This window comes from Colletes latitarsis, chromosome 4, assembly GCF_051014445.1.
Source record: "Colletes latitarsis isolate SP2378_abdomen chromosome 4, iyColLati1, whole genome shotgun sequence".
Lineage (NCBI taxonomy): Eukaryota > Metazoa > Arthropoda > Insecta > Hymenoptera > Colletidae > Colletes > Colletes latitarsis.
In genome coordinates this window covers 42586058-42601517 of record NC_135137.1, presented here as the reverse complement: position 1 = coordinate 42601517, position 15460 = coordinate 42586058, and the positions used below count along the sequence as shown (strand labels likewise).

General features: G+C 48.0%; 1 protein-coding gene across 1 annotated transcript in view; it reads left to right on the top strand.

Annotated features, from left to right (window-relative positions):
• Inr-2 (insulin-like receptor-like) overlaps nt 1–8597 on the top strand; it is a 47942-nt gene extending 39345 nt beyond the window's left edge. Inside the window, exons 6-12 of the mRNA XM_076764000.1 lie at nt 859–2256; nt 2321–2628; nt 2704–3069; nt 3153–3688; nt 3752–4247; nt 4315–4559; nt 4643–8597. Coding sequence (XP_076620115.1) covers nt 859–2256; nt 2321–2628; nt 2704–3069; nt 3153–3688; nt 3752–4247; nt 4315–4559; nt 4643–5297 — 4004 coding nt within the window. The 3' untranslated portion in view covers nt 5298–8597. The remainder of the gene's footprint in view (nt 1–858; nt 2257–2320; nt 2629–2703; nt 3070–3152; nt 3689–3751; nt 4248–4314; nt 4560–4642) is intronic.
• The last annotated feature ends 6863 nt before the right edge of the window (nt 8598–15460 follow it).

Below are 15460 nucleotides of genomic sequence, written 5' to 3'. Positions count from 1 at the left end.
GATATTCGTGCTACGTGGGTCGTGTGCTCAATGCAAACGACCAGGGTTTCGGACAGGGCGAATGTTCACGCATTTATGAAACGCGCATGAGAATTGATTTTTAAACCTGTTTCGGACGGGATCGTGCCAAAGATATTGCAATCGAGTTGCGTAGGGTTACCGTCCTTGGATCGTAAGGAAAAAGCATACCAGACAAATTTCGATCGAAACGTTTAACCAGCGTCAGATTTAACAGAGATGAACATTTCAAATACCCGTTTACAAATAAATAAATATAATCGTGAGTGTCAGCACGAGTCGATAACCCTAGCTGGACAGAATTTACATCAAAATTCAGAACTGCTTTCGCACGAACGTGCGAGAGATTCCGTGCTAACGATGCATGCTGTCTCGCGTGAGCAAACTCGCGTGATCCCGTACGAAACACAATGCACATGGAAATTTTTGTCGCATGAGAACAAACGTGTCAATCTTGGAGATAGAGTCGCAGGAAAAAATACAACCTATTTGTTCGTTCGATGAAAATTATCGGGAGTAGAAAATAGAGTGTCTACGAGAACTCTCAAAATTTCGCGTATTGTCTTCCCTATCGATCGCAAAGGGTAAAGGGCGTACAGGGGAAATAATTCGTCCCACGCGTCCCAGCGAAGAACGCGAGAGGGTTCGTCGTCGACGCAAAATGGTTACGCGTGCAAAGTTGTTTACTCGGAACCGCCAACGAGATATTTACGCGTGTTTGTATCCGTAACGTTAATCTTGTTCGGCAAGAATCACATCGTGAAACTTAAAACATATACGGGTTAGACTCATGGTTGCACAAGGGATTAGGCTGGTAAATCGAGTTTTCCCGCATTTCAGTTTGCGACCAGAAGTGCGAGAACAACGCCTGCGACGAGATGGGTAAGTGTTGCCACCCGTCGTGTCTGGGCACGTGTTTCGGGCCAACGATGAGCGACTGTATGGTGTGCAAGAACGTGATAACCGCGAACAACGAATGCAAGGACAGGTGTCCGGACGGCCTGCTGGAGTTTATGAGCCACCGGTGCATCGACGAGGACAGGTGTCGTCGTATGGAGAAACCGCGGGAGGCGTACAACGTGAAGAACTTCCCGTACAAGCCGTTCAACGGGAGCTGCGTGATGGAGTGTCCGGCCGGATACACGGACGAGGAGATAAATGGTAAACCGTCGTGCAAGAAGTGCGAGGGACCCTGTCAGAAGAAGTGCGCCGGATTGAACGTGGACAGCATATCCTCCGCGCAAACTCTACGCGGTTGCACCCACATAACCGGCAACCTGGAGATACAGATACGCGGCGGCAAGAACATCGTCAAGGAACTGGAGGACAGCCTGAGCACCATAGAGGAGATCGACGGCTATCTGAAGGTCGTGCGTAGCTTTCAGCTAATATCGTTGAACTTTCTCAAGAATCTTCGGTTGATACGCGGCAACGACATCGACAGCTCCAAATACTCCCTGGTGGTAATGGACAACCAGAATCTGCGGGAGCTGTGGGACTGGAGCTGGCACCGCGACATAAAGATCCTGTCCAAGGGCGAACCTGGCAAAGTGTTCTTCCATCTGAATCCGAAACTGTGTCTGTACAAGATCGAGACGTTGAGGGAAAAGGCGGGCTTGAGGCCGTTCACCGATTTCGATGTGGCGCCTAACAGCAACGGCGACAAGGTGGCCTGTAACGTGACCGAACTGAAGACCAGGGTGGGCACCAAATCGCCCTGGGGGGCGGTGATAGAGTGGGAGCCGTTCAACCACCACGATGCCAGGTCGCTGCTGGGCTACGTGGTGTACTTCATCGAGGCACCGAACGGAAACGTCACGATGTACGACGGCAGGGACGCCTGCGGCGGCGATGGCTGGAAGGTGGACGACGTGGCGGCGAACAGGAACGCCAGCCTGATGGAGAGCTCGAAATTTCCCGGGCAACAGGAGAAAAGGGTGCATGCCCACTATCTGGCCCAGTTGAAGCCGTACACGCAGTACGCGTACTACGTAAAGACTTACACGATCGCCACCGAGAGGTCCGGTGCTCAGAGCAACCTGACCTATTTCAGAACGATGCCCGAGGCACCCGAGCCTCCGAGATTCCTCAAAACCTGGAGCACCTCGAGCAACGAACTAGGCATGTCCTGGTCCCCGCCTCTGAACAAGAACGGAAACTTGACCCACTATCGAATCTCTGGCCGATGGGAACCGGACGATCCGAACTTTATCGATCAAAGGAACTACTGCGAGGAACGTAAGTGAAACGCTCTCGCCTCTAAATAGTGTTGTTTTTATTATAACTATTATTGTGTTTGCAGCCATGCTGCTGACGGACAAGAAGGCGATCTCGGTGGAAGACGAAGATCGGAAACGGATGGAGGAGGAGGATCGGAAACGGATGGAGGAAGAGAAGAAGAACATCGCTTCAAAGGCCGAAACTTGCGAGTGTACGAATCGCGAGACCGATCAGTCACTTCGGGAGAAGGAAGCCTCGAGCGCGATCGCCTTCGAGGACGCTTTGCACAACCAGGTGTACGTGAAGCGGAAACCGAGGACGAAGCGCGACCTCGGAAACGCGTCGTTCGTTTCTTCCGGTCGTAAAACGAAGGTGGTGGACCGCGATCTGGTAAGATAATCCAACATCGGGTTCTCGGTCGGTTCTTACCGAAAATCGCTGTTCTTACCGTTTTCGAATGCGCAGCCCATCGTAAACAAGATGGAGAACAACACCTACATCGTTTTCGGGCAACTCGTGCCGAGCACCAACTTGTCCTTCGTAATAAAAAATGTACGTCACTTCGCCGTGTACAACATCGAGGTGCAGGCGTGTAGGGCGCAAGAGATGAACGACAACTATACGAAATGCTCTACCAAGAGCATGAGGACCATCCGCACGTTCGCGTTGGACAGCGCCGATAATATTCCTCCGAACACGTTCGAGATGAGCACGTCTCGCGAGAACAACAGCCTGGCGACCATGATCACGCTTCAGTGGGAAGAACCCCCGCAACCCAACGGCTTGATAGTCACCTACCAGATCGAGTACAAAAGGGTGGACATTCAAAACGTGAGTTTTTTCCCTTTTATTTAACGATACAAATTATAAAAAGTATCTGACGAATTTTTAAGGTTCCGCGTGTCTGCTTCCAGTACAAGCCGACGGTGATCTGCATCACGAGGCGGGATTTTACCAAAGCGGGGAAATCGTACGTTCTGAAAGGTCTACAAGCCGGAAACTACTCCGTAAAGGTCAGAGCGACCAGTCTAGCGGGTAACGGCGCGTACACGCAGGTCAAATACTTTTACATCGAGGAACGGAACACGCTGAGCACGTTCTGGTTGATCTTTTGGCTGTTATTCTGCGTGATCCTGCTGATTCTCTGTTTGACGTTGTTCTACGTGTTGAAACGGAAGTATATGAGGGGCGTAGCGAACGCGACCCTAATAGCGACGGTGAACCCGGAGTATATGAGCGCCCCGTACGTCCTGGACGAATGGGAGGTGCCCAGAGAAAAAATCGAGATGCTCAGATCCCTGGGAAACGGTTCGTTCGGGATGGTGTACGAAGGCATAGCCAGGGATATCGTGAAAGGCAAACCGGAAGTCCAATGCGCCGTGAAAACGGTGAACAAAGACGCCACTAATCGGGAGCGTATCGAGTTTCTCAACGAGGCGTCGGTCATGAAGTAAGTTGGAAAATACAACGCAACGTCTTTCTCTTTATTTAACCCTTCGATTTTGTTCTCCAGGGGCTTCGACGCTCATCACGTGGTAAAGTTGTTGGGTGTCGTGACGCGTGGGCAACCAACGTTGGTCATCATGGAACTGATGGTGAACGGCGATTTGAAGAGATACCTTAGAAGCCACAGACCGGGAACGTGCGAGAACTTCTCGAACACGCCACCGAAATTGGAAAGAATACTCCAAATGGCGATCGAGATCGCGGACGGGATGGCGTATCTCGCGACGAAGAAGTTCGTGCACAGAGATCTGGCCGCGCGAAATTGCATGGTCGCCGAGGATCTAACCGTGAAGGTGGGAGACTTTGGGATGACCAGAGACGTGTACGAGAGAGATTACTATCGAAAGGGAAGCAAGGGTCTTCTGCCGGTTAGGTGGATGGCGCCCGAGAGCTTGAAGGACGGCGTGTTCAGCAGCTATTCCGACGTCTGGAGCTACGGAGTCGTGTTGTGGGAAATGGTGACGTTCGCGTCGCAGCCCTATCAGGGTTTAGCCAACGACCAGGTGTGCAGGAGGACGATCTGAGACCGGCAAGGTCGATCGTAGCCAGTCTAACCTCGCTATTTCACAGGTTTTGCGGTACGTGATCGAAGGGGGAGTGATGGAGCGACCGGAGAACTGTCCGGAGTTACTGTACGAGCTGATGAAGCGCACTTGGAGACACAAAGCGACCAGGAGACCCACGTTCATGGACATCGCCACGATGTTGCTAAAACACATCGATTCCGAAAAATTTCAACTAGTCAGTTTCTATCACAGCACGGAGGGAATCGAAGCACGAAATCAAAATAGATCCAACTCTCCGCTGACCGACCAGTAAGTACGCCCAATCCGTCGCCTAACGGATACACGATCGTTACAGTTACGTTTCATGGTACCGATTCGACTCGCGTTCATAGGCACTTGGAGCTCTCTACTTTGCAAGACCTGCAAGAAGAAGAGACGGAAGGCGAGGAAGACTCCCCGTTGCGGCAAGATTTCGGCAACTTCGCCAGCGTCGAGCCCATCAGTATTAAAAACATCTTCGAGTTTCGCTACGGGATGGACTCTTACGGCGAGAACTCGAAGGCTACCGTCAACTGTCACAACGCAAACTCCTTGAACGTACCGTTCAAGGCGTGTTTCGACGACTTTGACGGAGTCTCCGCGAACTCGGTAGCCTCGGGCAAAGACGCTTTGAACCTGCCGTTCGTGGAGGAGAGTCTGAAGTCAGTGAGAAGCTCGCCCTTCATAGACGCGAGAAGCGTGTCCCGAAGCAACCTGAGCCAGCTCTCCATAGGCAACAAGTCCGGGAGCAGCCCGATGAACGCGAACAAACGAAACTTTCTGAACAGCCCGAACTCGTCCAAGCTGGCCAGCCCGGACTACGAGAACGGCAGCCCGGAAATCCTATCGGCTGTCGAAAAGAGGGAGATGATGCCGCTCAAAGTCGACTTCCCGTCCATGGACGCGATCGACATCGACAACGAGAAAGACTCGATACAATCGACGGTCGAGTACGTAAACAAACCGGAGACTTTGAACAACGGGTACATCAGTGGCGCGACCACGTAGTCTTAACGCGTTCGCGGTTCGAGTTTTTCCTCTCGAACGCGTAAAGTTATTCGGGAAAGTCTGACGCGGACGTGTTCAGGGTATTCCAAAGTCGAACGACCGTTCTAAAGGGGCAGTGTCTGTGCATCTGATTCGTAAGCTCCCGAAACACTCGCGACTAAATATGTTCCGAAAATCCCTGGCATCGCGTTTTCTCTACGCTCAAGCGGTGCGTTGGACAAAAGTGCGCTTTACACAAGCCCGGGGGGAGGTTCTGACGTTCTTTGGACGCGATCGAGCGTGCGCGGTCGATTTTTTTACGCGTCCGTGGTTCGTTTATTTTTCTCTCCGAGAGCAGCCTATCCGCGAGAAGCCGGAAATTTTACTTCGCGCCTCGTTACAGCAGACACTGCCTTTTTAAGACGAAAGAAAATGTGCGCAGCGGAACGAACGGTGCAAATTCGGTACGTTTACCGACAAATCGAGGACAACTCGACGAAAACGCGCGCCATTTCTGGCCCGTTATAGCAGCCGTGTTTTCAATTGTGTACGTAACCATGTACGTAATCACATCAAAGATTTATATATTAATTAACGATTTGCTTTATACATGTACGGGCAGGGCGTGATTTTTCTAAAGCGACCGATACGATTATTTTTTAAGTTCTCGGACACGTTTAAGACCTTAGAGAAGACGTTCGGTTCGAACGGAGACATCGCGTAGCCGAAACGACTATTTTAAACGCTACATTTACGGAACCCATTACTTTGTCGGGTGTTAGGTTCCATGCTTAAAGTTACAAAACTCGTAAATACTGTTTCTTGGTAATTTATACTAAATTTGATTGATTTAATGATATAAATATAGATACCGATTAAAAGAACAATCGTATTTTAACGTAATCGTCAACATGAAAGTATTTTCGTTGAAAATATGTGCAATCGATGTCCATAAATTTTCTCGCATTATATAGGAATCTATTGTATTTAAGTTTCTCGATCGAGATAATGAATTCTCAATATGAACGTAATTAGAGTCACGAATAATAACTTGAGAAATAATCAGGACGTTCGTTTTACAAAGATCGCTATACGCGTGTGTACATGTTAATTAGAGTGCGTGTGTATGTACGTGTGAGTGCGTGCGTGCGTGTGCGTGCCCGTTACATTATTAATAATTTAGAAATGCGTTTCTCTTCGTTCGAAACTAACCGTGACAAGGAAACGTCGGCTTCCTACCTTACGTTGACCGCGTCGAAGCGGTAAATCCAAGTGGCAATTAGGCGCATCGCCTCGCTACCGGGCGGTACGACGATTTTATACTGTGCAAGGAACACGCGGAACGCGCTTAGCTGCCACTTTGCACGATTTTATGCTTCTTCGCGACTACTATTACCGATAGGTTAGATTATACGACGATTCGTTGGAGAGGGAACGCGTAATCGACCGCATCGAGTTTCTTCCTGGAGGAAACAACATTTTCCCCGCCATTTTGCGTGGCTAGAGATCGCCGAGAGACGAAGGCGTCCAACGAGGAAAAATTCGGCCCGATTTCCTTGCCGCGGACACGAGAAACCGCATTTCCCGCAAAAGATGTAACCCGATCGTGCGATAGAAAATTACTCGATCGGTGGTTGACGCGAGCGTATCGAAGCAAATCAACGCCTGAGGAGAGGCGTCTCGTGTCGCGTCATGACACGAATAAGGGAAACAAATTGAACCATTCGGAGGCATGATCTCAGTATGCTTCCGAGTAGACGAGAGAACGTAGACTGTTTATAGCTCGAGGTCGATCGACGAACGAAATAGATTCGAACGCAAAGGTTGTCGTCGCCTCGGGAGTTTAGCGTCGAGCAAGAAGCGAGAGGAGAGAATACAATGCCACGAGCAGCAACGCGGTACACGGTCGAGTCTAGACGTAACGAGCCTCTAACACACAAGACTGATTAGCTAATCCCATTTTATTAACGCCCGTGTTTGCTGAGTAAGTTTAACGTAATCGAACGAAATGGTAGAAGTTCCATACACACGTGTATACATATATTTTCTCATCTCTTCGCGAAGGCCATCCTTTTTGTTTCTTTTTTTTTCTTTCCTCGTTCGCCGAGTGCATCCGCTCGAGACCCGTTACGTCCCCTTTGTTTCTCCTCGAGACTTACTGTCGCTTGTACTTTCGTTCATTTTCTCGCTGACCGGAGAGGCTGTTCCTCCGGAAGAACGAGAACCGCCCACAGGACGCGAGAACGAGAAGTTTAACGCGTCGGAATTCGAATTCGCCCGACTTCGCCAGGAACGATTCCAGCGATGACTGAAATACAGGCTTAGCATGTGACAATTCTGCATATGAAAAACATTAAAAAAGCGAAATCGATCGTTGAAACGTCTTGCATCGAAAATGAAACGATACAAAGAAGCCATAAGCAAACAGCGTGGCCCCGGTTACGTCGGACGTCGAAAACGATCGCGAGAACATGCGAGTCGATTTTCCTCTACTTGAACCCTCTATACTACGCTCGTTCCTCGTTGGTCGAGCCAAAGTGCCAAGCCGAGGGATTCTCGCGAGCGATTAGTCAGTCGGCGAAATTTAAAAGGAACCCGCGCGATCGCTCGAGTACTTATGGTCTTTGACCCATGGCTGAACTTTTTTTAGTTCTTCGCAGCTCTCGCTTAACGTGAAATTAACCCTCGTTCTCGGTTCCGCGGAGTCCTGCGCGAGCTATTGCTCTTCTTTCTGCATTCGAGACAGGTTTCCAGTCAGGTTTACCCACAGGATTGGTCGACTGTCTTTCTCGCGGGCCCTTTTCCGCGAGACGGACAGTCGACCAAGCCCGCAGGCAAATCGGCGAACCTCGACAATTTCAGTAGTTTCGAGACCTTTTGCGCACACGGAGGATAGAACAAACAAAAGTGACGAGACACGTTTATTTCTATTCTCGAGTACAAAAGACCCTCGTATTGATTTGAAGTATATTTTTGGAATTGAAAGACAAAATCGAAATGAGCGAATAGTACTCCGTGGAAGGTGGTGGAAATCGTCGGGATCATCGGCGTTGACCACTGTGCTCGAACGAATGTTACGTAGGTAGTCAGCCACCGTGTTGCAAAGAGTTAAGGAACGGATGAAACGCGAGCCGTTCCGACGACGGTCGCGTGATCAACTCTTGTATTATAAACAATGTGAAGCCTCGCTCGTATTTTCAAGTATTTAGTGTAATACGGATAAACAGTTAACGCTTAGACCATATGCATAATTTGTACGCGTGTAGGTGCGCGATACAGGGTGTCTCAACGGCGTAGAACAGATTTCAATATGCTCGAAAAGAACATCCCTCGCGACGAGAAGAATAGTTTTTAAACTTACGTTCGATCGTTTACTTTTGTTTCGCGGCGAACACCCTGTATACGCATGCACAGGCTCCGCGTGCGTAAGGCGTCGTAAGATTAAACCAGAAAAATGTTTCCTACAAAGTGACGAGTACTCTCTATATCATACAAAGTGGCTCGTGACTATAAAAAGAAGTTTCTTAGGCCTATATAGTTTTGAGATCGTATAATATATACATATACATGTATGTATATGTATATTAAGGAGAAAAGAATCTGATACGAAGGAAATACGCGTAGCGTTACGAGAACGACTGTGCCCGTATCCATATGTATGTCTGTGTATCCGCGGCGAGACAAGAATTTCAACGGGTGACTCGTCGAACCGGCATCGATATCACTAAAGCGAATTAACGTAGAAATTGGACGTTTCGAAGCAGAGATCGACGCGATGAACCGCGTTCTCGATAAATACGCGGGAACGTGGTTCAATGCGATCGAGAAATCATTCGACGAGATACGATCCTCGGGACTCGCGTTTCAAGATTTGCCTCGGAGACGATGGCGACCCAAGCCTTCCCTTGTATCGAATCTTTCAACGAAAATTCATTCCTCGATTCCTTTTGAGGCCTCCTCCTGATCCCTGGCGTTCGCGTACACGCGTGAGAATTCCTCTTGAGAGCACGGGACACATTGTAATCACACTGGTCATTTTCGAAAGAGTCCTCGCGAGCGATCGCCGCGGCGCACGCTGTTTCGTACTCGACGGTTCGTTTACGATAGACAGACTTCTTCTTTTTTAAGTTGTTTCCCCCCCCCCCCCCCGTTAGCGGTGTAGACATTGTAAGCTACCTTTTCGTATTTCCTTTTTTCCTTTCCATTTTGTTTATCGGGATCGTTTAGCATATAGGGCGCGTCTCAGCTAGCGGAGAAAGCTGTACGTAGTTTAAGATACGATATGTATAACGTCGAGGACTGTCCTCTTGTTCCTATTCCGTGTCGTTTATTTTTACCGTTAAAGCCTGCGATTTACATACTATTCATTAGTCATAGACGCGACATACACGGGTAACTTAAGATTGCCTCGCGAACATTTACGTTTTTAGGGATAGAGATACGTTCGAGAAACGGGCGAAATTCGACGGCACTCTTCCTTCCGACACATCCTCGCGGATCGCGGACGATCGATCCAAATATTTTCCTATTATTGTTTTTCTTTTTTTTTTTATATACGTATATGTACGTATGCATGTCTCGTTTTCGATTTATTCTCGCGTTCGAAACTGCCTCGACCGCCTCCTAAGTTCTGTCCGAAAAGCGATTCCTCGCGCACGACTGCTCAATATTAGATTGCTCAAGCTCTGTGTCTGATCAGCGGATAACGTGAAACCGATCAGGAAGTTCTGTGTACCTAGATTTCGAAATTTTTCGCATTAACGATAATGGCATTGCGGTGCACAAAGGAAGAAAAGAATCGAACGAAGAAAGAAATCCAGCGCTTTCCTCTCCAACAGTAGTCTCCTTTCTTTATTCTCTCACTTCTCGTTTCATTCTGTCGACCCCTCACCCACTCACCCCCTCACCCCCAGACACTCGTTTTGTTCCCGGAATACCCGAATTTCATTTCCGTATCCGCGATTCCAGCGCATTTCAATTAACCGCGCGAACGCGCTCTTAGACGGGAAAACCTGACCGACTTCCTCGGAGAAACCACTAATTTTTATAGGGATCTTGTAGCGAAGTTTTTCTACGCTGAATGTATTTTGCATAAGAACAAGCAAGAGTCGAGAGATATTTTAAAATATAAAACGTACTGTTATATTCGACTGTTATAACTACCATAATTCTTAGTATTGTTACGTTAAGCCCGATCTGTTTCTTTTGCTCCCACCCAACCTTCTACGTTGTCCCGGGCGATTTTCGGGACTGATTTCCGTCGTCCTCCGAAACGTACGCGCGCTCGCCCATTGTCCCTATCGCACTTAGACAAACGGTACGCGAACTGACCATCGTCGGGTAAACGTTTTTCCTATTATTTATTTTTTTTTGTATATACATTATTATCGTATTTATTTGTCAATAAAGAGCTTGCGATACGCGGATACGAGAAAGTTTCATCATCGGCCTCTACCTTTGCGCACACGTCCCACGAATATCCCTACGATTGTCAATTACGTCCAATTTATTTCCTGCAAAGACTTTCCGTAAACGTCGCTCGCAGAATTGGCAGTCGTACGATGTTCGATCGTTCCTATCTTCGTTAGCCCTTTGCGCGTCCGTGTCTAATTCTAATTTATTTAAAGATTCTACGAAAAAGGTCATCGGGCCGTAAAGGTTTCACGCCATCTTTTATTCGATCATTTTTTCTCGCGCATCTCCGTGCTACGGTAGATAGATTTACAGGAATCTCGTATCGCGACGTCGAATAATTCGCATAATATTTGTTAAATTTTTAGGATAGTTATCTTTGGTCCCTGGTTTCTATATAGATTTTCATCGAATACTTGAGGAATCGTTTGATTCGACGATACGGGAATCGGCCTGTATATCGCCGAACAATTGTTATCGCGACGCAGCGATCAGCATTCATCGAAACGCGACAGTTTCCTTTCGCAGCCGCGTTCCTCCTACAAATGGAAACGTTCGTTGGAGCTTTGAGAATTTTCATACGGTCTTGGTGCATTGTCGGAGGTGTCATTAGCCCCTTCGACGTTTTCCACGAACCTCCGAGCACGTCGTGTAATTATCTCGCCACAATACCGAGGCGATACCATTTTCAAGCAGTCCTTGTACCACCGTGGCCTACTGAGCGAGAAAATTCCTTTTCAGGTCGACGTACAACGAGCACCCGAACGATAATCGCGACACGCCTTATTTCGTAATCTCGTCGATTATCGCGACGCGAAGATGGGAACATAACGGTTGCAAATTTCTCTCGAAGCAAGCTCGTCACGCGTATTTGTCTCTGCTATTTTAACCCTCGGCCAACGAAGTCCGGGCTTTTAAAAGAAAACCATCAACTAAAATGTAAAATAATAAAATTCGTATTCGGTTCAACATGGACTCCGACATCCAAGGATTAAATCGCGTCGGACTTTGGAAGATCGTCGACGTTGAGAATTTTTCTAGCAAGCTATTTTCCCTTCCGATTCGTTTTCACCGTCGCTTTCGCTACGATGAGAAGAAAGTGTTTTACACAGTCCGTCCCGGTCGCAAGAATCACCCTGTACACCGTTTGAAACGCGCCAAGAAAACGTCGTCGTTCAACCAATAAATTTTGTTCCGCGAGCAACGAGTTCAACGAAGAAGACGTCGTTTCTCCGTGGAAGACGATAACGCAAGAAGACAAACGTCGATTGTTCTTCGACGCAAGACTGAAAACGAACCGTTTCGCCGGACATTGCTAGGAAGAGCTATGCACGCGTAATTTGTAACGCGCGGACTTGATCATTGTAAAATTGGAACGGCCGAAGAAACCTTTCCCTGTACGTTCGTCGTACCGCGCTGACAACGATCGATCGATAGATCTATCTTCTTCGTAATCCCGCCGCCCCGTCTCCGGCTACCCCGTTAACCGTAATTTACTATTACAATTATATAATACGTTACGCTGTACACAAAGTGGAGACAGAGTTTTATTTACCAAATACGAATTTTTTAATAAAAGGATTTTTTGTGAAAGAAAACCTTTTCCTCTGTGTGTTCTATGTAGGAATCAATTGACCGTTCAAGGTTTCTCCAACCGTAAATCACTATTCCCCATTTTTACGCCGCGTTAAGCTTGTTTGTTTAGGAAACGGAGAACGCGCGTAGGCGTATCATTCCGTGGAAGCTCATAAATTATTGAGTTCTGGCTTTGTTTTAAGTAGCTCTATAGCTCCCGAGCGACTAAACAAATAGTTTTGATCGTTAAACCAGAGAGATTGGCCTAGAACAAGGCTGAATCGCGTTTCTCTAATAACGTTAAAAAGCTCCTTTGGGGATTCTTCTGTACCCCGATTGTTTCTTTTTCGTTTGCGACCACACACAGGCAAACAGCCGTTGGAGCCGTTCACCAAGAGGCCGACCTCGATACCACGTTTCAAGAACGTGCCTTTTCGCGTCACGACTCGGAATCGTCGCGACCTTTGCGATCCTCTTATTCCACGATGACGACTTTACCATCGAAGCCTCTGCGAATTCCAACCACGTACAGACTCTAATGGACGCTGACTTGCCCCTATTGGGTCCTGTCGCGGTCAAATTTCGTACTTTTGACAACCGTTTGGCCAACAGCTAACGATCTCGGCGAATATACGTGCTCGAGTCAGCGTTAATTGGAAAGAACGAGCTTAAACGATACGTATTTGGAATTCCGGCCACTTGCCGGACTTCGGAACACTCAGAAGTGCACGAATACAAGGTGACCGATCGACCAGTGTACTCGATGCACCTATCATCTGAAAATTGTTCTCCGAAAAACTTCCCTTTTCTCACGAAGTTACAAGAAATGAACGATCGACGATCTTTCGAGCGAAAACTACGGATCCCTGAACCTTTTAATCGTCTTTAGGTCAGCATGACTCGAACATGTGCGTCGAGGGGTTGATTTTGGTGGTAGCGTATCCTTAAGAATAAGCTTAATCGGTGTTTCGAAATACTCGGTTCCATAGAAGTTGCTAGGAACGATTTCCTAGCACCCTGCGGCTTTTCAGCGGCGTTAGCTCGTTAGCTGGTTCATAATTAACGAGCGTGACCGGCCACGAGAGAGCGAACGCGATTTTTGAAGCAAAACGACAAATCGACTGCAATTTTTCTACGGAATACCCGTTGTTTTGCTGGGCAAAACGCGTGAGATGGTTTTCTCCGCGGCGGTCGTCGCGCGACAGAATAAGAAACTGTCGCAACGGTTACGGGCTTAATAATAGCGTGGCGTAACGCGAATTTAATTAGACACGGTCTCATTAGAATACGTCTGGATGGTAAAGACTGCGGCGTGCCTCAGGACCGGGGTACAGGCGTCATGTTCGATAGCGATGGAAGCCTTCGTTTTCGCGGATAAGTCTATTAAGTCGAGCGTCGCCGAAAAACAGTATTCAAAGTTAGATTCCCGAAGAGATGGCTTGAACCAGCAGGTACCGTTACTACCTGTTCCTCGAAGCATCTCCCGTTTTATCTCTGTACCTACGCGACGAGAAGGAGGAGGAGTCTTCTCTCGAGGAACCCGACTCTCCTTATTTCTGCCTCTCTCTAGCCTCCACAGTCTGCCTCTTCCTCTTCGATCACCCTTTTCTGCCGCCTCTCACGCACCGTTTCTCGAAGGCTGCGAAATTTCGGGTTCGTTAACCCCGAAATCAAGCCATTCTTGAAAAAAATATTTCTTTCCCTCCTATCTTTCCTACAGCGGCGGATATTTTGACGTTAGATTCTCCAGCTAGTAATATCGTTTCTAGGCGGAACGTCTCTCGAAGTGAAAAATCTCGTGGAGTACGTGAAATAATCTCCAGGAAACTCGTCGCTAAGGCTGATTTACCGTGTTGCCATGTGTACGAACGGCCTTTGGTCGACGTCCATATTCTACTTGCTCGTAGTGGCACGTTCTCCTTAATCCGAGACCGTTCTTTCTTGCTTCCTGCGATACTACGGTTCGCGAGCGTGCTTTAAGCTATCGGATTCCAACAGGACGATAGTCCCTGGACGTTTCTCTCGCTCAAGGACGCACGAAGGTCAACATATCGCGTACGAGTACGCTGATATTTTAGTCGTGGTAGATCGTAATACAAGCGCGATAAGAAAAAGACATCGATGCGCGATAGTGCAGCACGATTCCAGACCCACCGAGATCGTTGTCCTCGTTTAATGCGAGCGCGCGTCTCGGGACGCTTGCCAACTCCGATCGGAAAGTCACCTGCCGCATACCTTTTGCTCCGTTGCCGGAGGCGGTAGCCTCTCTTTCTCCAAAAGACAACGCCGGAGAGAGAGAGAACCAGTCTGCGAAAAAAAGATTCGCTTTCACGAAAGACTGCGCGATCTTTTCGTTTTCCCGCCCATCGTCCTGTGCTTAACCGGAACACAGCTTGGGATTATTCTCGAAAATACCGCGAGCAGATCGCAATTGAACGTTCGAGTCCACGTTGAAGACGTTTCTGTAGATCGTTGTCGCGATAGGAGTCGAACTGATAATGAAATTACGCTCCAAGGTTTATAGCGGACACGAGTAGCTTCGACGTAATTGTTCTAGGATTCAAAGGTTGACGCTGTTGAGTCGGTCGTGCGAAATAAAGATTACGAATGATGCAGATTGCGTAAGATGTGATATCATGGTCGCTTCTTTGACCATCTTGCGATAGAAGAGTCGGAAGAAGAAGCAAGGTTGCATCAACGCTAACTCGATCGATCAAGATTTGTCTTTGCTTTTTATTTTCGATTATAGCGATTCGAGACGCTCGTTCCAGCGGCTACGCTACAATATTCTGGGCCTCGGTTCGCCAGAATGATTGCCGGAATCGGTAATCGCTAGTCGAGCCGTCGATCGTCCTCGATACACGGCACAATCGAAGTCGCTGGAATCTGGACTGTGTCGATTTGCACTCGGATCGACCTCCAAACGCAAAAGACAAACGACGCTAGGAACAGCCATCGCCTGGCGACGTTTTTCTCGATTCTTACGTGAAGTTAATCGGCAAACATGGTAAAACGCGATGACGATTACGCGACAGGAATAACGTCGTGATTTCATTGTCGTCGGTTAGCGCCATAAAACGCCGCGTGTCACCGAGTTACATGGATGCTCATTTTCGAGATAAATTTACAATTTCTATATAGATAAATCAAAATTTTTCCTAGGGGTGTCCCAACACCCTGTATAGAATGAAGCACGC